The following is a 27,164-nucleotide window of genomic DNA, read 5'->3' on the forward strand; positions in this document are numbered from 1 at the left end:
TATCATCATCACCACCACCACCATCATCGTCATTCCATGCCAGATACAAATGCAGGTGCTGGGAACACAGAGATGAATGGAACTCAGGCCCTGCTCTGAAGACATCACTTCTTCATCCTCTGGGCTATGTCCAGGGAAGCCCCATGGAAAGACCCAACCCAGCCCTGGGTGTAGAGCTGGGACTATAGTCAGGGAGTTTTTGAAAGACATAAAGAATTTAGCCAGGCAGAGAAGGGAGAATGAACATTCCAGGCAGAGGGAACAGCATGGGCAAAAGCAGGGTGGCATAAGCTAGCATGAATTCTTCCAGAGAACCATGGGCCACCCGGAAGCTTCCTGTAGACTTCCAGGTTCCCAGAGCACTTTTAGGTTCCCTCAAACCCGAGTTAGAGGCTGGCTTCTTGGGGCTCCCTCTGGTCAGCCTGTCTCCGGGGACTGCACCTTTTATTAATAATAGCTAACATTTATTATACATTGATGTGTTGTACTAAGTGTTTTACATATGGTATTCTTTTTTGTTTTTTTAAATTGAGTTGTAATTGACAAACAACATTATATTAGTTTCAGGTGTATAACATAATGATTCAATATTTGTGTAGATTGTGAAATGATCAGCACAATGTCTAGTTAACATCCATCACCACACACAGTGACAAGTGTTTTTTTCTTGTGATGAGAACTTTCAAGATCTACTCTCTTTGCAACTTTCAGATGTACAGTACAGTGTTATTAGCTATAGTCACCATGATGTACATTACATCCCCAGGACTTGCTCATTTTATAACTGGGAGTTTGTACCTTTTGACCTGCCTTTGCTCATCTCAGCCACCCTCCACCCTCTCACCTCTGGCAACCACCAGTCTGTTGTCTGCATCTATGAACTTGGATAATTTGGGGGTTTCTTATGCCACATGCAAGTGAGATCATAACAGTATTTGTCTCTCTCTGTCTTGTTTCACTTTAGCATAATGCCCTCAAGTTTCATCCATGTTGTTGCAAATGGCAAGATTTCCTTTTTTTAATTGTTGAATAATATTCTACTGCATATATGTATGTGTGTGTGTGTGTGTGTGTGTGTGTGTGTATATACACACACATACAGTATATGCACATTTTCTTTATCCATTCATCCATCGATGGACATTTAGGTTGCGTCCATGTCTTGGCTGTGGTGAATAATGCTGCAACGAACATGGGGACGCATGTATGTTTTCAAGTTAGTGTTTTTGTTTCCTTCAGATAAATACCCAGAAGTGGATTTGCTGGGTCATATGGTAGCTCTATTTTTAATTTTTTGAGGACCCTCCATACTGTTTTCCATAGTGGCTGCACCAATTTACATTCCCACCAACAGTGTAGGAGGGTTCCCTTTTCTCCACATCCTTGCCGACACTTGTTATTTATTTCCTGTCTTTTAATTAATTTATTTTTTAAATTAATTTATTATTTATCTATTATTTTATTTTTGGCTGTGTTGGGTCTTCGTTTCTGTGCGAGGGCTTTCTCTAGTTGCGGCAAGCGGGGGCCACTCTTCATCGCGGTGCGCGGGCCTCTCACTATCGCGGCCTCTCTTGTTGCAGAGCACAGGCTCCAGACGTGCAGGCTCAGTAGTTGTGGCTCATGGGCCTAGTTGCTCCGTGGCATGTGGGATCTTCCCAGACCAGGGCTCGAACCCGTGTCCCCTGTGTTGGCAGGCAGATTCTCAACCACTGCGCCACCAGGGAAGCCCTTCCTGTCTTTTAGATAACAGCCATACAGTATTTTATTTTAATCCTCACCACAGTTTTAGAAGTAGATACTCATACATTATGCCCATTTTAAAGATAAGTAAATAGAGAGGTAATTTACCTGATGTGGACTTGAGCCCGAAGCTGACTCCAGATCCTGCATTTCTCCCTCATCCTCTATCTCTCTTTTCTCTTCTCTTGTTTCTCTTTTGTCTTATTTGAGTTAATCATATGCCTGATTATGATGAATAATAATTGAGGTTCATGGCCCAAGGTCATAATCAACCTTGCAAGTCTCCTTGTTTCCCCACCTCATTCCAAAGCCCACTCTGCCCATCCCCCAATAATTACCACTCTGATAGGTTAATGTGTGTATTTTCAATCCACCTTCTAGATGCTAATTTTAAGTATAAGGATATCCTTAAATATATATAACATTCTGTGTGTTTTAACTTTCAGTTAGTGAGCTTAGCTCATTTACTTTTTTGTAATTTCTGTACTGCCAGGACTTATTTATTTATTTAATTTTTGGCTGCATTGCATTTGTTGCCGCACACAGGCTTTCTCTAGTTGCGTCGAGTGGGGGCTACTCTTCGTTGTACTGCATGGACTTCTCATTGCGGTGGCTTCTCTTGTTGCGGAGCATGGACTCTAGGCACACGGGCTTCAGTGCATGGGCTCAGTAGTTGTGGCTCACGGGCTCTAGAGCGCAGGCTCAGAGGTTGTGGCGCACGGGCTTAGTTGCTCTGAGGCATGTGGGTTCTTTCCACACCAGGGCTCGAACCCGTGTTCCCTGTATTGGCAGGCAGATTCTTAACCACTGCGCCCCCAGGGAAGTCCCTGTCCGGGCTTATTTCTGCCATCTTAAATGTCATTTTCTGTTTACTACATTTTCATTTTATTTCCTTTTTTTGGTCTTTTCTACCTTGCTTTGGATGGGTTCATTTTATTTTCCTGATATAAAACTTACATAATTTATAAAACGCATACTTACGTTGAATGATGCAATTGCAAAAGCCCGTAGTTATGTTTAATTTTTACTATCAATTTCTAAAGCTTATCAGCATCCACATCTTCCTTCCACCACATCTAAAAGCCAAGTACCTTAGTGTACTTTCACCTGTCACTGGTTTCTTCCTCTGAATTTAAATTCCAGATTGTCATGGGTATACTTTGTCTGTGTTTGTACATGTGTGTGTGTATCATTGCTTAGTTTGATAACAGTTGACTTTTCTATGCTATTATCCATCCTTACTTCTTAGAACTTCTTGTTCCATCCTGGATTCATTTCTTTACTTGCTCATGTACTCAGTTAAGAGAGTCTTCGTGTAGCAAACTTTCTGATGTCTTAGAATAGCTTTATTTCACACTCAAATTTAAATGAGAGTTTAGCAAGGTATAAAGTTCTAGGTTCAAAATCCCTGCACTTGTAGTTCAGAAACACATCAAAAATATTACTTCCTTGTCTTCTTGTGTCTCTTGCTGCTGAAAGTTCTAGTTAAAGCTGATACTCGTTCACGTGTAAGCAATCTGTTTTTGTTCCTCAGAAAACTTTTAGAGTTTTATCTTCAAGATTCTCAAATTTCACAAAATATATTTGAGTGGGATTATTACTTTATTTTCTATTCTGTTTGGCATTTATGAGAAAACCTTGCCTGCCTGCCCCTCAGGCAACCTCCTAACACCTCCCTCTAGGCACTTGCCTTTTCCGGGGGTCGGGGGTGTTCCACCCCTGTTGTCAGTGCGGAGCCTAGGCTGGTGTGGGGTACATGCAGCTAGAGCCTCCGGGGCTGGCCTTGTTCCCGCAGTGGACCTGGCTGGCACTAGATGGCGCTGCTGCCCCCTCGCTTCAGGTGATGTGCAGGGGACTGTGTTTAGTGAAAAACTGGCAAAGAGAAGCTCTCCCTGAGCCAGTCATCCATCTGTGCTCAGGCCTTCTCCCACTCCAGGCTGCATTTCCCTTCCACACTGGGGTCCAAACTTTTCCATCAGGCGCCTGAGTGGGTCCTCTGAACTGAGCAGGTTGGGAGCCCGTGTCTCCCTGTCTTCCCTCAGCTCCTTCCCACGCTGATTCCATCACTTCCTTTTGTCTCCTCTGCAGTCAGACTGGTTCTTCAGCGACAGCGAGGACAAGGGAGAGAGAGTGAGTGATGCAGAGGGCCCGTGGGGTGGGGTCTGGTCGATGGTGGGCCCTCGTCCCAGGTGGGCGGGGTGGGAAGCAAGACTCAAGCAGGGGAAGGTCCTTGCCCTTGGGACATCCCAGTCTGATGGAAGGAACATAAGCCCTCTCCTCCGGAGCCTCCAATCTGATGGGGGACAACAGTCCTCACCTTCATGAGCCCCAGTCTGAGGGGGAGATAGAGGCCTTGCCCTAAGGAAACTTAGTCCAGTAGCAAAGGCAGACCCCGTCCTCTAATCTTGCGAGGAGGATCGAGGGCTTAGGAAGGTCCAGTCTGACGGGGGAGTCACAGCTCCGGCCTTTAGGGTTCAACCAAGGTGTGGGGGAAGGCACAAAACAGTCTAATGGGGGACATGTAGGACCTGCACTCGAGTGCCTGGCTGATGAAGGAGACATTCCCTGCGCGGGTGAGCCCCGGTCTGATGGAGGAGACCTGCGCCCTGTCCTCAGGGCTCCCCGTTCCGTCGGGTCTGCAGTCAGACAACTGAGGCTGTGCTGGCTGGCCCTCCTTCTGTTCGCAGACCCCTGTGGACGACAAGGAGCCTCAGTCAGTGCCAAACATCGAGTACCTCCTGCCTAACATTGGCAGGACAGTGCCCCCTGGTGAGCCAGGTTCAGGTGAGAGCAGGGGCCTGGGAAGGGGTGGAGAGGGGGTGGGATCTGCATTCCTGAGGGTCCCAGATGCCTGGTCAGGGGCCCAGCTTCCCTGCTCCTGCCCCCGCCGCTGGACTGGGCTGTGGTGGGGCCTTCTGCCTCTCTGGGGAGGCCCAGCCTGCCTGTGTGCCGCCTCCTCCGCCACTCAGCCGCTCCCACCCCGGGCTGGGTAGGAGCTTTGTTTTCACCGATTGCTTTCCTGAGCTTTTTATTTCTCACGGGCTGTGTCCTGGGCACGTTCCTCTGTTTAATTTTTCTTCCTTTTCTCCTTGCACCCCTCCACCCCTCCTCCCTCTTCTCCCCGTGCTCTCCCCCCATCCCCTGGATCCTGCCCCTTCTCTTCTCCTCCCCTTCCCTCCTCCAGCGGACCTGTTGGAGATTTAACGGGTACAGTGTGGCATCGCGGCCTCGGTCACTAACAGTGGCGGGTGATTATAAGAAGGCTGGGCAGGCATGAGGGGCGGGCAGGACGGTCCGGGGCCATGAGGACCTCACCCTGACATGCCAGTTACCCACAGCTGTTAACAACTTACCCCCACCCACGTCCCGTCCAGAAGCCCCTTCTCAGGAGGAAGGAGGCACTTGTTGGAGCCACGTCTGGTCCCTCTTGCCAGGAAGCCTGGGCACTGCATGGCTGCCCTCCTGCAGTCCCCCACGCTCTGTGGTTTCTCTCTGTGCCGAGTTCGGCCACTTCTGGCTATCTGGGTGGGGGAGGCTTGCTGGTGGTGGGACCCAGCGTCTCCGGACACCAGGGATGCTACCCCGGAAGCCTCTGTATATCTATAGCTCCTGCCTCAGCCGGCTCCAAGGGCTGGCTCTTCCTGCTTCCGAAATCGGAGCCCCTGGCTACTCAGCCCCTAAGTCCCGCTTCCAGGCCTCTGGCCTTATCATAGCGTTGGAGTCCAGGGCCAAAGGAACGGCCAGTGCCTTCTTGGCTCGAGCCACTAATTCCTACCACCTGTGGGTGACCCGCCCTTAGTATTTTGACCGCTTCTGTCTCTGACAGAGGCATACCACAGCACCCCTAGATGCAAGAGGCAGGCTGGGGAGGGGGCCAGAGGACATGGGGGGTGGGGATGGTAGAGAGGAGCCCCCCGTCTCTTCTAATCACCTGCTGCCACTCTCCTGCCCCGTGTGTGTCGCCGTGTGGTCAGCCCGTCTGCTCTTCTCACTGTGTGCAGGGGAGGGCTGGGGAGGAGGCATCTAACTTGCTTGCCGGAGAGTGTGGATTAACCGCACCTGCCCACTGCCCCCTGGGACCCCGGGAGATCCTGGGGTCGGCCTGCTCCCTCCCCCGTCCTGGAGACAGCACTGCCAGGACTTGTTTCTGGTTCCTTCTCCACCCCAGTGATATCAGGGGAGTGGGACCCGCATCCCTTCATAACTCTGATCATTAACAGCAGCCGTGCCCCACGAGGGCAGACTGACCTCAGGTCTGGAGGTGGAACATTTCCAGGCTGTAATCACCAGCCCTCTCTACCTCCTGCCCCACCCACTTCCTGTCTGCTCTGTACTCCGTCATTCACATGGTCCCTCTGCCCTATCATGCCTGGAAGTGGGGTGGGGGGGAGGGTGGATATAGGGCACCCACCTCTCTGTGCACCGTGTGGTCTCCATTTCTCCAGAGCATCTGTGATTTGATGTGTTTCATTGTTGTGGTTTCCGTGAACTGCATCTGATATTTGGCATTTTCTCTCCAGTGCTTCAGAGTAACAGGGATAGGAGGGGAGGAGAAGAGGAACTAGGCCAAAGAAAAGTCCCCCTTGCTCTTAACCCTGAGCAAATGAGGGTCCAGTGGCTGGCAGCCTGATGTCACTTTCTGCCTCAAAAGGAAGTGGTTATTGACATCCTTCTCTGCTCCATCCTTATCCCATAGGAAGTGACATCAGAGGCCCATCACACTCCCAGGATCTGGGGAGAGCTCAGGTTTCCAAACTCCCTGGTTTCTGAAGCCTTTGAGGAGAGGGAATTGTGTTTACAAGACTCAGTCTTCTCTTGCTCAATCCAACTTTCATTTTTCTTTCGTTTCTTAACAATAGATTCCACCACCTGTAGTTCAGCCAAGTCCAAGGTAAGTGCCACGGCAATTCTGAAAGTTATATCCCTGTACAAGCCAGCCCACTTTGCTTTTTGGTCAAGGGAGTTGGGGGAATTGTGATTGGAGCTTTGAAGGAGATTGATAGTCACTGGGAAGGAAGGTGGGAAATACCAAGTGTCCAAGGTAAGCTGAGAAGTCGCTCACCTTGGCAGTGCTTGGGGAGGTAACTGCTGCAGTAGAGGATCTGACTTGGGAGTTAGGTGGCCTGGAGGCAGTGTTGCTCAGCAGTCAGAAGCACAGACAGTCCTGGGCCTGAGCCCTGGCTCCACTACTTAGTAGCTTTGGGACATTGGGCAAGTTACTTAACCTCTTTCTGATCCTCAGCTTGCTCATACTATTTATGGGGATAAGATTTATCCCCAAAAATGGGGTTAACAACAAATATGTCTGACATAATAATTATTTTTTAAGGTCTTTGCAGAGCCCAAAGCCAACAGAAGGAAGGAAATAATAAAGATAAGAACAGAAATCAATGAAATTGAAAACAACAAAACCCAAGCCGGTTCTTTGAACCAGGTCTCACAGGCAGTGAGTTGCCTGCTCCAGAGCCTGCCCTGTGAGACAGAACCAGTAGGGCCAGGATGCCTGCCCCAGGCAGCCCGAAGGCCAGGAGTGTGTCTTAATCAGCTCAGGCTGCCATAACAAAATACTATAGACTGGGTGGCTTAAAACAACAGAAATTTATTTTCTCACAGTTCTGGAGGCTAGAAGTCCAAGATCAGGATGTTAGCATGGTCAGTTTCTGGTGGAAGCTCTCTTCCTGGCTTGTAGATGGCCGCCTTCTCGCTGTGTCCTCATATGGCAAGCAGAAACTTGGATGCTAGTGCAATCTAGTGGGTAGAGACCAGGGGCACCACTACACATCCTACCATGCGTGGGACAGTCCCCACAATAGAGAATTACCCAGCAAAAATGTTACTGTACCAGTATGGAGAAACCCTGTTTTAAGGATGCTGTAACATTTTAGTGTTTCTTAGAGACAGAAAACAATAGAACTAGAAATAATATTAATGAGAGCAGTAGCTAACATTTGTTTAGCACTTATGTGCATCTCATTTGATGCACATGCATGTGAGAGAAACTGCAAGCTCTCTGGTGTCTCTTCTTGTAAGGGCACTAATTCCACCATAAAGGCCCCACCCTCATGACCTCATCTAAACCTAATTACCTCCCAAAGACCCCGAATACTATCACATGGGGGTTAGGGCTTCATCATATGAATTTAGTGGGGGAACAGTTCTGTCCGTAGTAGTGGAGTCAACTAAATGTTGGCTGGTCAAACTGGGCTCATTTCTCTCTGGATCTCTTAAGCACTGGCCGAGTCCCAGTGAGATCAGTGTGCCTGACACCAAGCAGGTGCTCATTAGCCCATTATGTGTCAGATGAAAGCACTGGACAGAAAGATGGCTGCTCTAGTCTGGTGCAGAGGACCCTTGTAACCTCTCCATAGAGCCTCTGCCTGCACACCTCTGGTGATGGGGAGCTCACTCCATCACAAGACTGCTGTGGCGGGGAGCAAGTTCATTAGAGTGACCTGAATCTAGCTCCTGATCACCTCCACCCCTTGCTCGTGCTAGACCCCTGGTTTCCTGTAGCCTCTCCTGGACTGACCCCTCAACCTTTATGTGAACCTGCTGACCTCTGCATTCCCTGAAAGTGACCATTCTGACCTCATTGCTTCTGTAACTAGCCAGGATGAGAGGGTAATTTGATCAGATGATCCCAGCAGCCTCTCAAGTCTCTCAGAGAGCAGAGGCAGAAAGCGGCGCTGGCCACCATGTGCCTCACGCTGGCCGTAGCAGTGCTGCAGGTGGTGGCCTTCTGGAGTCGTGCTGTGTGGGCAGCCACAGCCCAGGAGCTGCACGCCTGTGAATCCTGAATCGCTGACAGGCTCCGGCTTTCTCAAAACTAACTGACGTGAGAGAGTGCCGTGGCCACGGGAGGCAGCTCTATGTCTCCATCCGCTACAAACACACCGCGTTTTCTTGCGCTTTCCTTTATTGTGCTTCACAGATACCGCCATTTTTTTTTTAAACAAATTGAAGGTTTGTGGCCACCCTATGTTGAGCAAGTCTCTTGGCACCATTTTTCCAACAGTATTTGCTCACTTCATGTCTCTGTGTCACATTTTTGATAATTCTTGTGGTAATTCAACCTTTTCATGATAATTATATTCGTTACGGTGATCTGTGATCAGTGAACTTTGATGTTACTATTGCAAAAAATTACGACTCCCTGAAGGCTCAGATAATGGTATTTTTTAGCAATAAAGTATTTTTTTTTAATAAATTTATTTATTTTATTTTATTTATTTTATTTTATTTATTTTATTTTTGGCTGCATTGGATCTTCCTTGCTGCATGCTGGCTTTTCTCTAGTTGCAGAGAGCGGGGCCTACTCTTCATTGCTGTGCGTGGGCTTCTCATTGCGGTGGCTTCTCTTGTTGTGGAGCACGGGCTCTAGGCACGTGGGCTTCAGTAGTTGTGGCTCACGGGCTCTAGAGCGCAGGCTCAGTAGTTGTGGCACACAGGCTTAGTCGCTCCGTGGCATGTGGGATCCTCCTGGACCAGGGCTTGAACCCGTGTCCCCTGCCTTGGCAGGCGGACTCCCAACCACTGCGCCACCAGGGAAGCCCAGCAATAAGGTATTTTTAAATTAAAGGATGTACTTTTTTTAGACATAATGCTAGAACACGCTTAATAGACTACAGTGTACACATAACTTTTATATACTCCGGGAAACCAAAAAATTCATGTGACTCTCTTTACTGTGGTATTTGCCTTATTGCTGTAGTCTGGAACTGAGCCTGCAGTATCTCTGAGGTGTGCCTATTACGCTGCAGCTGAATCAGGAGGTGACCTGTGAGAAGGGATGCAAGCGCAGGTCATTTCAGCCCAGCTGGGGACCAGTCCCAGCATCCGTTTCTACAGGGCTTTTTATGTTCAGGGGACCCCATTCACCCCATTCACTTAACATTTCTCGAGTGCCTGTTATGTGACAGGCACTGTACTAGGTGTCATGGATGCAAACACAAATATGCCACTGACCTTGCCCTCTGCGAACTCAGGGTTTGATATAGATGTTATGGAAACAAAGCTATTCTGACATGAGAAGAGCTGGTGTATGTGTAGTTTCAAAGGCCTATGAGAAGAGAAGAAGAGATTTCCCAGATCAGCCAAAGGGAGAGCTGGGTGGGAGGTTGCTGTATAGAGAATGCCGTGTTTGAGCTGGGCCTAGTAGAGGGAGTAAGAGCTCATCCCATAAATAGGGTGCGGGGGTGGGGTGGGACTAAGGGCTGCCAATGCTAGTCCTATCGAGGGAGGGGTCGGAGGGCAGCATCGCCAGAGTGAAGGCTGTGTTGGGGCAGGGGGGGCACTAGGCAGGTTGTGAAGGGCCCTGTGTCTGTGCTTTATCCTGGTGGGGGTGGGGTCCTGCAGAGTCTGGAGGCGATTAGATTCCTGCCTTGCCTTAGAAGGACTAATGGCTCCTGAGGAGGAAGGGCTGGAGTGAGGCTAGGGTGGAGGCAGGGAGTTCTATTAGGAGAGGGCAGAAGGGCCCAGAAAAGGCAGAGTGAGGGTCTGAACAGAGGATGATGAGGAGGGGAGAGGGAGGAGGCAGAGAAATCACCCTGAGCTGGGGACATGAATGGAGGTAGTTTGGGGCAGGGGTAGGGAGCATAATGTGGTTCCAGATAGGTGAGTTTCAGGTGCTGGCAGACACCTTGGTAGAGACAGATTCACAGTTGGAAGAAGAGTTCTGGAGCTCAAGAGACAGAGAGTTTGGTGTTGGCCAAGGGAGACCTCAGGAGCAGGATGTCCCCAGGGAGAGAGGAGAGAGGCTGAGAACAGAGCCCTGGGAACATGGCTTCTTAAGGAGTAAGAGGAGGAAGAAGAGCCTCCCAAGAGAGGAGAGGCCAGAAAGGGAGGATTAAAAACCAGGTTGGAGGAGGCAGTGATGGGCAGCTTGGGCTCTGCTGGGGGATCATGGAAGGCCAGGACCAAAAAACACCCACGGGGCTCAGCAGTGAGAGCAGTGGCTGAAAGTTGCCCACCATGGGGCTGTAAATCACAGTTTGGGAGCGGCTTCAATCCAAATCATCGGATTGTGCAGGATTTTAAAGCCACTTTTGGCAACAGAGCTGGTGGTTGGATTGATCTGGGGTTGGGGATTGTCAGGGTGGGGTGCTGATGGGACGGTGGAAATGGCATGGGGTGCGGTGGGAAGGGAAATGAGCTTGGGCGTGTTGCCCTGGAGAGGCCTGTACCTACTGAGTAGGTGGAAAGGCAGGTTTCCCAGGTGAGTGAGTGGAGAGGGAGGGAGGGAGGAGCTGTGGCCCGAGAAAGGTCCCTGCAGGCTCTGGTATTATAACCCAGGACAGTATATGTGAAATGGGTTCAAACTGTCAAGTGTCATTCGCTGTTGCAGAGTCTATTATTAGAAGAGCTGTGTCTAAAAGGATTTATGCAGCACTGGATGTAGAGAACGGAGTGAAAGTTGGGGCGAGGTGAGAAACCAGCCCCCAGCTCGCAGGAAAGAGCTGAGAGTCTGGATTAAGACCGGAGGAGGTGCCGAGGAGGCTTCAGGATTGAGGGGGGCGCAGAGGGGTAGTCTCTAGAGTGGATAGTGACACTCCAGTTGGGACAGCCGTCCAGGAGGAACAGCGGAAGTGAGGGTGCTGGGCTTGGACCTGTCGAGATTGGGTGCTGTGGTGTTGGGGTGTAGGGGTGGGGGCTTGGAGGGCGCTGAGGCTCTCCGGGCGCCCCCAGCACACTGACCTGTCTCCCGCACAGGGCTCGTGGGCCCCCAAGAAGGAGCCGTACACCCGGGAGATGCTGGCGATCTCCTTCATCTCGGCGGTCAACCGCAAGAGGAAGAAGCGGCGGGAGGCGCGGGGGCTGGGCAGCAGCACGGACGACGACTCGGAGCAGGAGGCACACAAGCCCGAGGCGGGGGCGCCGGCGCCGGGGGCCCAGGACCGGCCGGAGGGGCAGCGGCCGGGCGCCGCCGTCCCCGAGGCCCCCGGGCGCCTCAGCCCCCCGGCGGCGCTGGAGGAGCGGCCGGCCGCGGACACGCGCTCCATCGTCTCGGGCTACTCCACCCTGTCTACCATGGACCGCAGCGTGTGCTCGGGCGCCGGGGGCCGGCGAGCGGGCGCGGGGGACGAGGCGGACGACGAGCGCAGCGAGCTGAGCCACGTGGAGACGGACACGGAGGGCGGCGCGGGGCCCGGGGGGCTCCCGGAGCGCCAGCCCTCGTTCAGCTCGCACCACCTGATGCCCGGCGACACCCTGGCGCGGCGCCGCCTGGCCCGGAGCCGAGCGGACGGCGAGGGCGCGGGCGCGGCCGTCGGGCTGCCGGGCTCCGCCTCGTCCAGCAGCCAGGAGTCGCTGCGTCCCCCGGCGGCCCTGGCGGCGGCGGCGGCGGCGCTGGGCTCGCGGCCCTCGCGCCTCGAGGCGCTGCGGCTGCGCCTCCGCGGCACCGCGGACGACATGCTGCCGGTGCGGCTGAGGCGGCCGCTGTCTCCCGAGACGCGGCGGCGCCGGAGCAGCTGGCGCCGCCACACGGTGGTGGTGCAGAGCCCGCTGACCGACCTCAACTTCCACGAGTGGAAGGAGCTGGGCGGAGGGGGCCCCCCGGAGCCCGTGGGCCCGCGGGCGCACAGTGACAACAAGGACTCGGGCCTCAGCAGCCTGGAGTCCACCAAGGCGCGGGCCCCGTCGACCGCCGCCTCGTTGCCGCCCGCGCCCGGGGACCCGGGGGCCCTGCAGAGCCAGCCCCCGCGCCGCTCGGCCGCCTCCCGCCTCCATCATTGTCTGTGACCGCCCCTCCCTCCCCCCCCCCCCCGCGCCGAGCGCCCCTTCGACCCACCCGGAGCCCCTTGGTTTCCCGAGAGTCGCCTCTGCTTGCACCTCCGCCCCGCCTTGTTGCCCCTGGGAGCATCCGGGTGCAAGTGGGCGGCGCTGAGGCCGTGTCTCTGGTTTGTGCGCTGGAATTGGTAGGGGGCGGGCAGAGGAGAAGACGGGACTGGACGCGGAGTGGGAGTGGGGGGGGGGGGCTCCGGTGCTGAGGAGACGGAGAGCGGGTAGGCTGCTGGGGCTCTGTGCAGGGCTCCTGTGTGTGTGTGTGTGGGGGGGGGTCTCTGTCCCTTGGATAAGTGACAGAGTGTGCCCTTCTGGGCCTTTGTGTCTGCACTTAGGGACCCTTGTCGGGGTGTGGATAGGGAACCCCCAAGCCTCAGACTAAAGAAAAGACACTGGGTGATGCTGGCTCTTCACTCCTTTCCTCTGCCCACCTCCCCCCAGTTAGCTCCTAGCTGCCAGCTAAGGGAGGGCGGTTGTGTATGTATGTTTGGGGAGAGGAGGTGTAGGGTGGTGGTGTCCCTGGGGGGAGGGGCGTGGTGTGTGCGAGTGTGTGTAGCCACTGTCCCAAAGTGTTCCCCGTAGCAACTTCTGCCACCCCTGCCCGCTTCAAACCCAGCTCCCACCGGGGCTCCCTGCCTTCGGTGCACACAGGGATCCTGCCCCCCTGCTGCTTGTCACAGCCAGAGAAGGGGGTTGGGACTTCTCAACCTCCTCAAGAGGCAGGACTGAGACTTTCACCAGGGTTATTCCCCCACCACCACCTTTTTCCAATCTCTAAATCACACTCCCCAAGCGCTTTGACCACGGGGAGCTGCCTGTTCCCCAGACGGTTTGGGGAGGGTCCACGGTCACCCCTGCTAGACCTCTTGCCCCTCTATTTGTTCTTCCAGCTGTGCCTGCTCCTTCCATGGCTCAGGCACACAGGCCCTCGCCTTCTTCCCTTTAGGAGGGGGCGTAGAAAACATCCCTGGTGTCTTTCTGTCTCTCTCTCTCTCTCCCCCCACTCATAACGCACGCGCACGCGCATGCGGACACACTAATTGATGAGCTCTCAGCAGGGCTGCTCCTTCCGGAAGGGTGGGTGGGACCCAGCCCCCTCTTCTCCCCACAAATTGTAAATAGACCTCAGATAACAGGCCTCCCCACACACGCCCTCACTCATTCCAGGGAAGCCCAGGTGGGGTTGTGAACCCACTGCCACGTCTATCAGTCCTCTTGTTTTATGCAAAGATTTGCTGTAAAGTAGATTTCTCGCTCCTCCCTCCCTCATCCTTTATTGTAAATATTGTCTCTAAATGTGTAACATATTATAAAGAATTTATAAGGATTTTTAAAGATGTTTTGCTCATTTAAAAAAGTGTTGTAACAGTGTTGGATAAGCCTCTGCTCCACGTCCGCATGTCTCCTTTCACTGTGTCCTCGACACACCTCTCTAGGCGACAACTAAGATTTCCTGCTTCTGAAAAGTCCTGTCTGAAAAGTATAGTCTATATCTTGGAAATAAATGGCCTTCCTCGAGGCATGAGTCAGCTGTCTCACTTGTTTGGGAGGGAGGAGAGGGCAAGAACGGGGCTAGGATGGGGGAAGAGTGAGGTACCTGGCCCACGGAAGGAGGGCAGTGGGGCTGGACCAGGTGGTGGCAGAATGGAGACAAACCTTTGCTTCCTGGTGGCTTATAGGTGTCCTGGGAGACTGGCCTGAGCAATGACTTGGGCACAGAAACAAGATGGAAGGGCACTGACCCTCATTGCTGCAGGAGATTTTCATGCACCTGTTCTCTCTTTTCCTGTAGAGACCAGGAAGGTGCACAGGAACCTTCCTTCTCAGGTCTGTCTGGAACTTCAGAATGGTCCAGAGGTGCTGCTGAGCAGAGGGGAGGCTTGGGCAAGACCCAGGCCACTGATGGGGTCCATCCTGGCCAGCTGTCATCAGAGACACTCCAGATCCAGGTGATATCCCAAGAGGACAGTATGGGTTTTGCCCTTTGTCTTATTCACATGTGTAGGCCTTACAACCTGGGATGGGCTTCCTTCCATGTCATGTCTCTGTAGTTGCCCCTGCCAGCTTCCAGGCTGCCTGTGATGAGCCTAGTAGCCACCTGTAGGAAAAACAGATGACAGTTGTCAAAGAGAACCTAGGGAAGAGGCCTGGAGCTGGGAAGAGCTTAGTGGCTCACTGAATCCCCTTCCTTCCTCCACCTCTGCCCCATAGCTTGTTTTTGTTTGGCAAATGAGCTAGAGCCAGTGTTATTGTGGGCCCACACCAGCCCCAAGGGCTTTATATGTCCTAAGGTAATCCTCCAACACTCTTTGGGGCTCTGGCCACAACACTGTTATCTCCATTTTATACATGAGGAAACTAAGGCACACGGAGAGGTGACATACTTGTCCAGGGTCACACAGCTAGTAAGTGGTGAAGCCAGGATAAATCTAAGCCCTGAGAAAAGACATAAAGACAGGGTTACTGCCAATTGGGCCACCTTCAAGCTGTAGTAGGTTTTAGATGAGAATGGATCAAAACCTTGTGTTCTTCTTCAAAAACAAAGAGAAATGAAGACATCTCCAGTAAAGAAAAACAGAGAACTTGTCGTTAGCAGACATGCCCTATAAGAAATACTGAAGGGAGTCCGGCAAGCTGAAGTGAAATACACTAGACCAGGGGTCCCCAGTCCCCAGTACAGGTCCGCGGCCTGTTAGGAACCAGGCCGCACAGCGGGAGGTGAGCGGCAGGCGAGCAAGTGAAGTTTCATCTGCTGCTCAGCATCGCTCACATTACCACCTGAACCATTGCTCGCGTTAACCACCTGAACCCTGAACCATTCCCCCCCCCACCCCCCAACCCCGCCCCAGTCCGTGGAAAAATTGTCTTCCATGAAACCGGTCCCTGGTGCCAAAAATGTTGGGGACCACTGCACTAGATGGTAACTTGAATCCACACAAAGAAATAAAGAACACCAGTAAGGGAAACACATAGGCATTATAAAAGACAGTATAAACATTTTTATTTGTAAATCTTTTTTTGTCTTTAACTCTTTGTCTTTAAAAGGCAATTGCATAAAGTGATAATTACAAGACTGTGTTGACAGGCTTATAATGTATAAAGATCAAATTTTTATGACGATAATAGCATGAAGGAGTCAGGAGGGAATGGAGCTATAATGAAGCAAAGTTTTTGTACACTATGAAAATTAAGTTAATATTAATCTGAACTATATATATATATATATATTTTTTTTTTTTTTTTGGCTGCATCGGGTCTTTAGTTGCAGCATGCGGGATCTTCGTTGGGGCATGCCAGATCTTCCGTTGCAGCATGCAGGCTCAGTAGTTGTGGCGCACGGGCTTAGTTGCCCCGCAGCATGTGGAATCTTAGTTCCTCAACCAGGGATCAAACCCTCATCCCCTGCATTGGAAGGTGGATTCTTAACCACTGGACCACCAGGGAAGTCCCTGAACTATATTGTTTTAAATTAGGATGCTAATTGTGATCCCCAGGGCAACGACTAAGAAAATAACTCTCCCAGTACTTACCCGCTTGCCGAAACTAGAGAAAGCCCGCGCCCAGCAACAAAAACCCAATGCAGCCAAAAAATAAATAAATAAATAACTTTATATAAAAAAAAGAAAATAACTCTCCCAAAATATTGTAAATGAAACAAACACGAATTAAAAAGATACACTAGAAAATATCTATTTTACACAAAAAAGGCAAGAATCACAGACTAGAAGAACAACAACAAAAAATGACATATTTTTAAAAAAAAGCAAAATGGCAGACATAAATCCTACCTTATCAGTAATTATATTGAATGTAAATGGAGTAAACACCCTAATCAAAAGTCAGAGATTGGCAGAATAGATTAAAAAACATGCTCCGACTACATGTTGTTCACAAAAAATACACCTTAGATTCAAAGACAAAAAATTGTTGAAAGTGAAAGAATGGAAAAAGACATGATGAAAAGAGTTACCAAAGAGAGCTAGAGTGGTTATACATGTAAGAGATAAAATAGGCTTTAAAGACAAAAATCATTACTAGAGACAAGAAGGACATTTTATAAGAATAAAAGGGCCAATCTATCGAGAAGACAAAATGATTATAAATATATACACTTACAACAACAAAAACCTGAAGCAAAAACTAACAGAATTGAAGGGAAAGTAGACAATTCAAAATACTAGTTGGAGGAAATTCCCTGGCAGTCCAGTGGTTAGGATTCCACACTTTCACTGCTGAGAGTGCGGGTTCAATCCCTGGTTGGGGTACTAAGATCCCGCAAGCCATGCGGCTTGGCCAAAAAAAAAAAACCCAAACAAAAACCCCCAAAATAATAGTTGAAGATTGCCACTTTCAATAATGGCCAGAGGGCTTCCCTCATGGCGCAGTGGTTTAGAATCTGCCTGCCGATGCAGGGGACACAGGTTTGAGCCCTGGTCAAGGAAGATCCCACATGCTGCGGAGCAACTAAGCCCATGTGCCACAACTACTGAGCCTGCGCTCTGGAGCCCATGAGCCACAACTACTGAGCCTGTGTGCCACATCTACTGAAGCCTGTGCACCTAGAGCCCGTGCTCTACATTGTTAACTAGATGTTAACAAGAGAAGCCACCGCAGTAAGAAGCCTGTGCACTGTAACGAAGAGTAGCCCCCGCTCGCTGCAACTAGAGAAAGCCTGTGCACAGCAACAAAGACCCAAAGCAGCCCCAAAAAATTAATTAATTAATTAAAAGAAAAATAATGGCTAGAACAACTGGGCAGAAGATCAACAAGGAAGTAGAAAATGTGAACAATACTACACACCAACTAGACCTAACAGATATCTAAAGAATATTCTACCCAACAACAGCAGAATAAACATTTTTCTCAAGTATACATGGAACATTCTTCAGGATAGACCAAATGCTAGGCCATAAAACATGCCTCAATAAATTTAAAAGGTTTGACATCATACAAAGTTTGTCCTCCAAACACAATGGAATTAAATTAGAAGTTAGCAACAGGAGATTTTGTGAAGTTCACAAATATGTGAAAATATAAAAGCACACTACTAAATAACCAATGAATCAAAGAAGAAATCACAGGGGAAACTAGAAATACCTTAAGATGAATGAAAGCAAAAACACAACATATCAAAGCTTATGGGATGAAGCTAAAGCAGTGCTTAGAGGGAACTTTATAGCTGCAAACATCATATTGGAAAAGAAGAAAGATTTCAAGTCAATATCCTAACCTTTCACCTTAAGAAACTAGAAAAAGAAGAGCAAACTAAACCCAAAGCAAGCCAAAGGAAGGAAATAATAAAGAGTGGAAATAAATGAAATAGGAAATAGAAAAAATAGAGAAAATTAATGAAACTAAAAGTTGGTTCTTGGAAAAGATCAATAAAATTGACAAATATTTAGCGTTTTTTCTTGGTCATTCTAGCTAAATGTTTATCAATTTTGTCAATCTCTTCCAAAAACTAACTTTTAGTCTTATTAATTTTTTATTAACGTTCTCTATTTTTCTATTTTCATTTGTCATTAAAGAAATGCAAATCACAACAACAGTGAGATACCATTTCACACCCAGCAAGATAGATTAAATCAAGAAAATAGAAAACAACAAGTGTTGGTGAGGATATGGAGAAATAAGAACCCTGGTACATTGCTGGTGGGAGTATAAAATAATACAGCCACTATGAGAAACAGTTTGGTCGTTCCTCAAAAAGTTAAACATAAAATTACCAATGACCCAGCAATTCTACTCCCAGGTTTATACCCAGTAGAAATGAAAACATATTATGTCCCAACAGTAACTTGTACGTGAAAGTTATAGCAGCATTATTCATAATAGCCAAAAGGTGGAAATAGCCCAAAGGTCCATAATGGATAAACAAATCATTGTATATACATATAATGAAATATTATTTGGCCATAAAAAAGAAGGAAATCTTGGCAATTTGACAACATGAATAGACCTTGAGGGCATTATGCTACGTGAAACAAGTCAGATAGAGAAGACAAATACAGTATGCTCTCACACTTTTATGTGGAATCTAAAAAAAAAAGAAGACATCTCACAGATACAGAGAACAGATTGGTGGTTGCCAGAAGTGGGGGGTGGTGGGAATGGGGTGAAATGGAAGAAGGGAGTCAAAAGGTACAAACTTTCAGTTATAAAATAAATAAGTCATGGGGATGTAATGCACAGCATGGCAACTATAGTTAATAACACCGTATTGCATATTTGAAAGTTGCTAAGAGAGTAAATTTTTTCTTTTGGCCGCACTCTGAGGCATGTGGGATCTTAGTTCCCCAAGCAGGGATCAAACCCACGCCTCCTGCATTGGAAGGGCAGAGTCTTAACCACTGGACCACCAGGGAAGTCCTGAGAGTAAATCTTAAAAGTTCGCCTCACGGGACTTCCCTGGTGGCACAGTGGATAAGAATCAGCCTGCCAATGCAGGACACACGGGTTCAATCTGTGGTCTGGGAAGATCCCACAAGCCGCAGAGCAACTAAGCCCGTGTGCCACAACTACTGAGCCTGCAAGCCACAACTACTGAAGCCCGCGCTCCTAGAGCCTGTGCTCCGCAACAAGAGAAGCCACCGCAATGAAGAAGGCTGCGCACTGCAACGGAGTAGCCTCCGCTCACCACAACTAGAGAAAGACCATGCGCAGCAACGAAGAACCAACACAGCCAAATATAAATAAATAAATTAATTAAAATTAAATTAAAAAAAAAAAGTTCGCATCACAAGAAAAAAATTTTCTGTTAACTAGGGATGGTGACAGATGTTAACTAGACTTATTGTGGTGATCATTTCACAATACATACAAATATTCAATCATTATGTTGTATACCTGAAACTAATATAATGTTGTATGTCAATTGTACCTCAAGAAAAAAACTTTATTGCTCCTACCATTTTATTTCTGTAAGCAATGAACAATTTAAAAATGGAATTAAGAAAACAATTCTATTTAAATAATAAAATACCTAGGAATAAATTTAACAAAAGAAGTGCAAAATTTGTACCAAGAAAACTAAAACATTGTTGAAAGAAATTTTAAAAGATCTAAATAAATGGAAAGATATTCCATGTTTCAGAAGACCTTATGTTGTTAAGATGGTAGATTCAACACAATCCCCATTAAAATCCCATCTTTTTGTCTTTTTGGCAGAAATTGACAAGCCGATCCTAAAATTCCTATGGAAATGCAAGGGACCCAGAACAGCCAAAGCAGTCTTGAAAAAGAAAACAAAGTTGAAAGTTCCCAATTTCAAAACTTACTACCAATCAAGACATGTGGTACTGGCATAAGGATAGACATATATTTCACAGGAAACATTTCTTTGGAAAACTCCAAATCTTTTTGGGTTGAATTAAGAGGAATAAGGATTTTTCCCTGACGTGGGCATGATGGAGGCCTGAGCTGAAGCGTAGAGTCTGTGGATTTTGACTGAAATTTCTGGCACTGTGGCCAGGGGTATGGGATGGAGCTTCCTGCCAGGTGTCATTATGAGTGCTGTCAATCATTCGGCATCAGGGAGTGTCAAGGGAGCCTGTGTCAGCTAATGGGCATGGTGGCCTCGTGCCCAGGGCCCCAGCACTGTGGATGGTGCTCAGCTACCCTGTGAGCTCCAGGATCGCTTAAGCCACTCAGAGGTCAACACACCCAGAGGACTCAGAGATGTGCAGTGAGGGAGAGAAGATGTGGGTTTCCCAGGTTTCTATTTGTAAAGCAGTCCCTTTTCTCCTATGAATTAGGATCTGGCTCTGAGGCTAACCTGAGGTCAGTCAAATCCTTTGCTCATTCACTCTCCCCATCAGTAGACTGGAGGTAATAATACCAATAGCCCATGTGATGAAGATTAAACGAACACTTAATAAGTATAGTGATGAGTATTATAAAGCACTAAGAAAGCATGGCTATTGGGAGAGAGAAGTCGTGGGTTTAAGTCTTAGCTCCATCACTTTGTAGCTACAAAGTCTCTGAGATTCAGTTTCCCTCCCTCAGCCCTCAGATTGTTTGGTTTGAGTGAGTCCAGGCAGCCGTCATCTGTACCTGCCCCTAAATAACAGCTCTGCTCTCACTCCCGCCCTGCCCTCGCCCCATCTCATCACGCCACAGCCACAGGTAACTTCTGCATCAAATCACGTCACTTTCTGACTTAAAACCCTCCTATTGGTTCAACGGCTCTGAGAAGAAATCCACCTTCCTCACCACATTCACCCAAGACCCCCTGTGATGGGGCTTTGCTCACACTCCCATGTCATGTCGTGGCCCCTTTCCCCTTCTCAGTTTCCTTGGGTTTCATGCATTTTCTAGAGCCCACAGATGACTTCCCACCTCAGGGCCTTCTGTGTGGGACACTCAGCCACCAGCTCCCATACAGCCACCCTGTACATTCGGAAGATCTCCCTGCAAATGTGACCTCAGGGCCTGGTCGCACTCTCTGAAGTGGTCCCTATTACTCAAGGCCACAGCCGTTGCACGCCTGCTTCCCTGGGGCACGACTCACCATCAGGTATTTGTGTTTTGGCTGAGTCCCCTCCTAGGCGCTCAGCCACAGTCCCAGTGAGTCAACGGGCAGCGCCGGCAAGGAGTAGACAGTCGGGAGGCATTTGAAGGACGAATGAAGTGCCTGGCATAATTCCTGTCATGCATTGATGGTCCCATTTATTAATTGATCTTTTTTTTGTTTTTAATAAATTTATTTATTTATTTATTTTTGGCTCTGTTGGGTCTTTGTTTCTGTGCGAGGGCTTTCTCTAATTGTGGCAAGCGGGGGCCACTCTTCATCACGGTGTGTGGACCTCTCACTATCGCGGCCTCTCTTGTTGCGGAGCACAGGCTCCAGACGCGCAGGCTCAGTAGTTGTGGCTCACGGGCCCAGTTGCTCCGCGGCATGTGGGATCTTCCCAGACCAGGGCTCGAACCCGTGTCCCCTGCATTGGCAGGCAGATTCTCAACCACTGTGCCACCAGGGAAGCCCCCTATTACTTGATCTTGAACTGTCAGTGACTGAGGTGATTCTAGAAGATGAGGGGGTTTTGCCTACTGGCCCAGCTTTCTGGGAATAGAGTGGGAGAGAGAAGGCAAGATCTGCTGACATTTAAAAAGGGACAAAAGGGATGAGGTCTGGCTGAGCGTCCGAAGGGCTGCTTGGTAAGTGGGTGACCCATGGAGTGGGGCATTCCCTGCAGACAGGGAGCACATCCTCACCCTCAGCCTCCAGTGAGGCCTGGAAGAGGGTGGCGTAGGCCACTGACATTACCTCATGGGATGGAAGGGATGGTTTGCGGGAGGCGGGGGTAGAGGAGACCCAATAATACCCCAGGTCTCAGCCAAGCTGGAGAATGCCTGGAAGGGCAGCCTCAAGGACCCTTAGAACATGCTGGGACAGTGGCACAGCCTTCAGAATTCCAGGTAAACCTGAAAAACCCAAGCAGGACATCTGGCCCACTCAATGGCGGGGCAGGCTAGACTCTTGATGTGGTAGCCTTGGAAGGGGTCAGTCAGTTCACTGCCTACAGGGCCAGGGTCCAGGGCTCCCACCCAACCAGAATCGAGGGTAAATGTCCTCTCAGGGGTCTTCTAATTTCATAGGCGACCATGGAGTAAGTGGAGCCAGTAGGCCTTTGAGGAGGACAAAGCAGAGCTGCAGCATGATTGGGGCTAAATCTTCAGGTGAGTATTTTTCAAACTGTAGGTTCTGACCCATTCAAGCGTCATGAAATCATGATTCATGATTGAACCCAATTCAGTGGGTTGTCACCGAATGTTTAGACTATAACAGAAAATAGCAGAGTACATTGTATATAGTAGGTGCTGTTTCACTAAATACGTGGGTGTTTGTGTGTGGACATGTCTAAATCATTGAGATGTAAAATGGATTTCTTTTTTTTTTTTTTTGGCTGTGCCACATGGTATGCAGGATCTTAGTTCCCCGACCAAGGATCGAACCCGCGCCCCCTGCAGTAGAAGTGCGGAGTCTTAACTACTGGACCACCAGCGAAGTCCCTAAAATGGATTTCTTACTGTGAGTTACAGTTTTAAAAAAGTTTGAAAGCTGATGTTCTCGATAGGTGGGTGGATACCATTAAAGGGTCATCCCACCCAAAGGGCAGGAGGCCAAGACCCGATCCAGGGGACTGCTGGAGGTAAGCAGATCCGACTTGGCTTTGTGGGAAAGCATTGGGTTTGGAGTCGGGCAGAGCTGGACTCCAGTCCTGACTCTGCATCCAACTAGTTGTGTGACTCTGGGCAAGACGCCTAATGCCTCTGGCTTTGTCACTTGCAGGTGTAAGTGACGTCAGTAGCTTCCTCGCTGACGGTGGACAGCTGGCGCCCCGTGAGTTAGCGGTGCTCTTCTCCGGCATCTGGATGAGGTCAGTTCTCACGGGCTCGTGCAGGCAGCAGCAGCCCCAGGGCCCCTGTTTCGGCCCCTCCCTCTTCGCGCTCTGCCAGCTCAGCTGAGGGGCAGTGGCTGCCAGGGATTCCCCATCCTCCATCCCACCCACCCCAGCACCTTCTAGGATGAAGATGAGAAATAATGAGACAGCAGTCTCTAGGAAGGAGATTCAGGAGAGGAAAAAGAAACAAGTTTTATTTAAGCCCCAAACACTCGGCTAGAAAAACCAGAAAGGAAAGAGAGCAGGAAAGTGGGAGAAGAAAAGGGACATTAAAAAAGAGAGACAGAGAAAACACAGCAACCCTTTTCCATTTAGAAATTGTCAAGTTACACTGACAGAGATCACAGAATATCCACAGAAGCCATCACTGCTACACCAACACGGGCCCTACAGGGTGGAGAGGGCGGGGTGCGGAGCCGGGCTCGCCCTGGGGGGTCCCACCTGGGACCCCTCTCAGAGCCTCGGGCCTGAGGCTCCTGGGGAAACAGCATATTGTGGAAGGGGTGGGAGAGAAACCCCCCATGCGAGTAACACAGCACAGTGGGCAGGGGCTGGGGGGACCAGCTACAGGGGTCCCCCCAGACGTCTTGGTTTTCTCTTGGTCAAGCACACACTGATGGACAGAGCAGCGAGGCGCATGCAGCTGGGGGGGCCTTGACGTGCTGGGGGCTTTGAGAGGGCCCAGGGGCTGGGGGCTTGGGAGGGGAGCCGGAGCGAGTGGTGCAGGGATGAGGGACCATACACACAGGCGCTCCCACACACGGGGTCTACACGCATGTGCACGTGCATGCGCAGCTCACACACCCCTCCACGTACACCCTTCTGTCCACACATACAGGTCACACATTACACGCGTTCTCACATGCCAAGCTCCTCCACATCAGTGTGCAGGTGGGCACATGCCAATGCCCAGGCCAGTTACATGCACCGCTGTGTGCACGCCTCCCTGCACACGTGTGGGAGGTCACGCCTGTGCACGCTCATGCTTCCTTCCTTCCACACACTGGTGAATAGACTTGTGCCAGTGGATACACACACACACACACACACAGAGGCTGCGCACAACTCCTCCTGTAAATGTGCAGGCACCAAAATGAAAGATGCAAATTCCACTGGGCTCCATGTGAGTGGGTGGGGTGGGGCCCAGGACTCCCTCCGTTTGCTCCCTTGTGGATGGACACGCCCTTCCCCCCGCCCCCCACAAGAGACATTCAACTCAGGACAATGACGGTGGGGCAAACGTTCAGGGCACAGGGTTGAGAGTGGGAGGTGGGGCAAGGGAAAAGTAGCAAGCAGAGAGTAATGGAGTGGAGGGAGGAGGGGGCACCACTCCCCCCTTCCCTCCCAAGTCAGGGTGTCTCTGTACAGCCGAATCAAACCGAACCGTTTCACTGGACCACAGAAGCCGGGCCAATGTGCCCACCCTCTAGCCCCCTCCCCTGCCAAAACAGCGGCCAGGGAGAGAGTGCCGTGGTTTTCTTTTTTTTTTCTTTTTTAAATATTTATATATATTTATATTACGTATATTATATATATATATAATATGTAAATATATTTTTAAAACAATATAAAATGTTAAGACACTTCACTTAAATGTAAAGAGTTGCCTGCAATTAAAAGTAATTGCATCATTTATGAGGTCCTTTTTTTGTTTTTTGTTTTTTTCTATTTTCCAGGGGTTTTTTTTTTTTCAGGACGGATTTTTTTTTTACCTCTTCTTTTGTTATTTTTCAAAAAGGCTTGCTTGCCTTTGTACAAAAATGATCCAAAGCTAGAAAACAAGGATGAGCCAACAAAAACAACAACAGAAAAAGAAAGAAATGAAGGAACACAACCCAACTCCCCTCCCGCCCCAACCCTCCACAGCTCCCCCTGGCTCTCCCCAAACGCCAGGCTCCAGGGTCTAGGAGCTTCTGCCCCTTCGATGGCTCCTTCTTTCTGTGCTTACTCGGGGAGACTAATCCCAACGCCCCCTCCCCTGTGCTTACCCCACTTTGTGCTCCAAATAGGAATCCTGCTCCCTGGGGACCCCACTCCATCTTCCTCCTCCTCCCCCAACCACATAACTCTCCCTTCTGGCCCCTCACTGTGCCCTGGGGGGAGCGGGGCTAAGAGCCAAAACTGGTCTCTCCCGCTCCTTCTCAGGACCCCGCTAAAAGCAAGCCTCACTGCCCACAGCCTCTGCAAAGCAGGCGCCCACAGGCTGGGGGTGGTGATGGCTGGCTGGTCAGGCTTCAGGGACCCTCGAGGATCTCACCAGGGGTCCCCAGTCCTTCCCTGAAAACCCTCAGATCTCAAAGAGGATGGTTGAAGGTCAAGTCACCCCACCTGTGGGGTCAGAGCTGTCCTCGCTGCCCCCCATGAAGCCCCCCTCTATTCCCCCCACTTCCCTCACACCAGACCCTCCCCACCCTCGAGGCCTCAAAATCTAATTTGCTATAGGCCCTTCATTCTTGCCCACCCCACCCCCGTTAAATAAGTTAATGCCATTTAAAGTGCTAAATTAGGAAACTAAAAGTACCAAATACCCCTCCTCGGGGCTGCCCTCTCCAAGGGCAGTGTCCCCAGTGTCAGGCTGTCTGCTCAACCCACCACCCACAGCCAGCAGTCCAGAGGTGCCCCTTCCTCCGATCGGTGCCAGCCAGGCCGCTCCGCACCACAGGAAGGTGGTCCCGGGAAGCCAGCTCCTCTCCGAGGACACACAGATTCCACGGCCTCACACCACCCTGAGGCCCCTCCACCTCTGGCCTCCCTCTCCAGCCCGTCTGTCTCGACTCCAGGCCCACCCAGGCGTGAGTGGACGGGAGCAGAGAAGCAGCAGTGTTGAGTCACATCCTGAGGCTGGACAGGTGGGGCGCCTCCAGGGCCAAAGTCTCCCTACGTCCCATTTTCCAGCCTGATTTTGGGGTTGGTCCAATGTCCAGGTTTTCCTCCAGGCAGGCTTCCGAGGAAGGGGAGAGGGGGTGTCTGTCTGCTCCAAGCCTCCACGGCGCAGAGTTTGCTTGGAGTGCTTTTGGGAGGAGTGTGTGGGAGACGGGGAGTGGGGGGGCAGGGGTGCAGGTACTTCAGGATGGGCTTGGGAGGGAAAGTGGGGAAAGAGAAAAGGAGGCATGATGACAGGAAGTGTGCCATTCTGGAAGAGGAAATCAAGGGAAGGTGTCATGTTTTGGTTTTTAGTTTTACTGGTTTGCTTTTTCTTTTTTTTCTTTTTTTTTAAAAAAAAGATAATTAAAAGTGAATCATTAAAAAAACCAAAAACACCAACAGGGGATGGGCAGAGAGAGCTGAGGACGGGCCACCTTCGGGGGGTCTGGAGAATGGTGTCGGGGTGGGGTGGAGATGAAGGGAAGCCGAGGAGAGAAATGGCAGGGATGAGGGAGGGGGCAGGCGGGGGTGGGGGGTAAGGGAGTTTCTAGAAGGAGATGGAAGAATTCCTCGCCCCAAAGGAAGTCAATACGGGAATGGAGGTTCTGGAAGCCGAGGGCTTTTCTGAGACTGGGCTTGAGGTCTCATTCGACCCGCTCATCTCTTTAGACGGTTTAGTGGCCTGGAACAAAAACAGAGGTCAGCGGTCAGAGAGAGGAAGGGGAGCCTTCGCGCTGGCCCCCAGTTACAGTTTCAAAAAGTGAAAAATCTCCACAAATCCAAGAGAAAATTAACTGCAAACAGTAGAAATCAGAGGAGGATGTGGAGAGAGTGAGTGGTCCCCTGAGACAGGGGAGGAGGGGGGCCACAGCAGGGGCAGAAAGGGGGCACGGGGTTGGAACAGAGGGCCTGGGGTGGGAGGGTAGGTCCACGGTTACTGATAGGAAAGAGAGAAGGCGGGAGAGAGAGACCAGAGAAGCACAAGGGAGGGCAGCCCAGGGCCAGGATGGGGACCAGGACACGGACCAGGAGCAGACCGGGTGGGGAGCAGGGAGAGGGCAGGAGAAGGGAGGAAGAGGTGAAACGTTAGCTGTCAAAGGGGAGGCGGGAGGGGGGCAGCCCCGGCTGGGGGTAGGTGGGCCCAAGCCGCCAGCAGCCCAGTCAGGGCCCCTTCCAACCCCAGCAGGTCTTACAGGGGCACCTGAGGAATGAGCTTGTCCTCCTGGGGGGGCGCTTCTTTAAAGACCCTCCCCCCGCCGCCTCCTGCCCCGCAAGTGTTCGTCCAGCTCTGAGCTGTGCCTTGTGGGTAACGGGAGGTCACCCCCTCATGACGTGTCCGGCACTCAGGGGTCACCTCTGACAAACAGCCGTGCCCCC

General features: G+C 50.4%; 2 protein-coding genes across 9 annotated transcripts in view; one reads left to right on the forward strand and one right to left on the reverse strand.

Annotated features, from left to right (window-relative positions):
- Positions 1 to 14,260, forward strand: part of ARHGAP23 (Rho GTPase activating protein 23) — an 82,267-nt gene extending 68,007 nt beyond the window's left edge. For 3 of the 5 annotated variants that reach the window (XM_036836689.1, XM_036836688.1, XM_036836690.1), the window contains 4 exons: positions 3,829 to 3,870; positions 4,428 to 4,524; positions 6,600 to 6,631; positions 11,449 to 14,259. In XM_036836689.1, coding sequence (XP_036692584.1) covers positions 3,829 to 3,870; positions 4,428 to 4,524; positions 6,600 to 6,631; positions 11,449 to 12,477 — 1,200 coding nt within the window. In that variant the 3' untranslated portion in view covers positions 12,478 to 14,259. Of the gene's footprint in view, positions 1 to 3,828; positions 3,871 to 4,427; positions 4,525 to 6,599; positions 6,632 to 11,448 lie in introns of all 5 variants that reach the window. The other 2 variants (XM_036836687.1, XM_036836686.1) reach the window with 1 other exon arrangement.
- A 154-nt stretch (positions 14,261 to 14,414) lies between these two features.
- The window catches only part of SRCIN1 (SRC kinase signaling inhibitor 1), a 76,449-nt gene continuing 63,699 nt past the window's right edge, over positions 14,415 to 27,164 (reverse strand). For 3 of the 4 annotated variants that reach the window (XM_036837672.1, XM_036837674.1, XM_036837675.1), the window contains one exon: positions 24,789 to 26,469. In XM_036837672.1, coding sequence (XP_036693567.1) covers positions 26,335 to 26,469 — 135 coding nt within the window. In that variant the 3' untranslated portion in view covers positions 24,789 to 26,334. Of the gene's footprint in view, positions 14,618 to 24,788; positions 26,470 to 27,164 lie in introns of those variants that run through there. The other variant, XM_036837673.1, reaches the window with a different exon arrangement.

Source organism: Balaenoptera musculus, chromosome 20 (genome assembly GCF_009873245.2).
Source record: "Balaenoptera musculus isolate JJ_BM4_2016_0621 chromosome 20, mBalMus1.pri.v3, whole genome shotgun sequence".
NCBI lineage: Eukaryota > Metazoa > Chordata > Mammalia > Artiodactyla > Balaenopteridae > Balaenoptera > Balaenoptera musculus.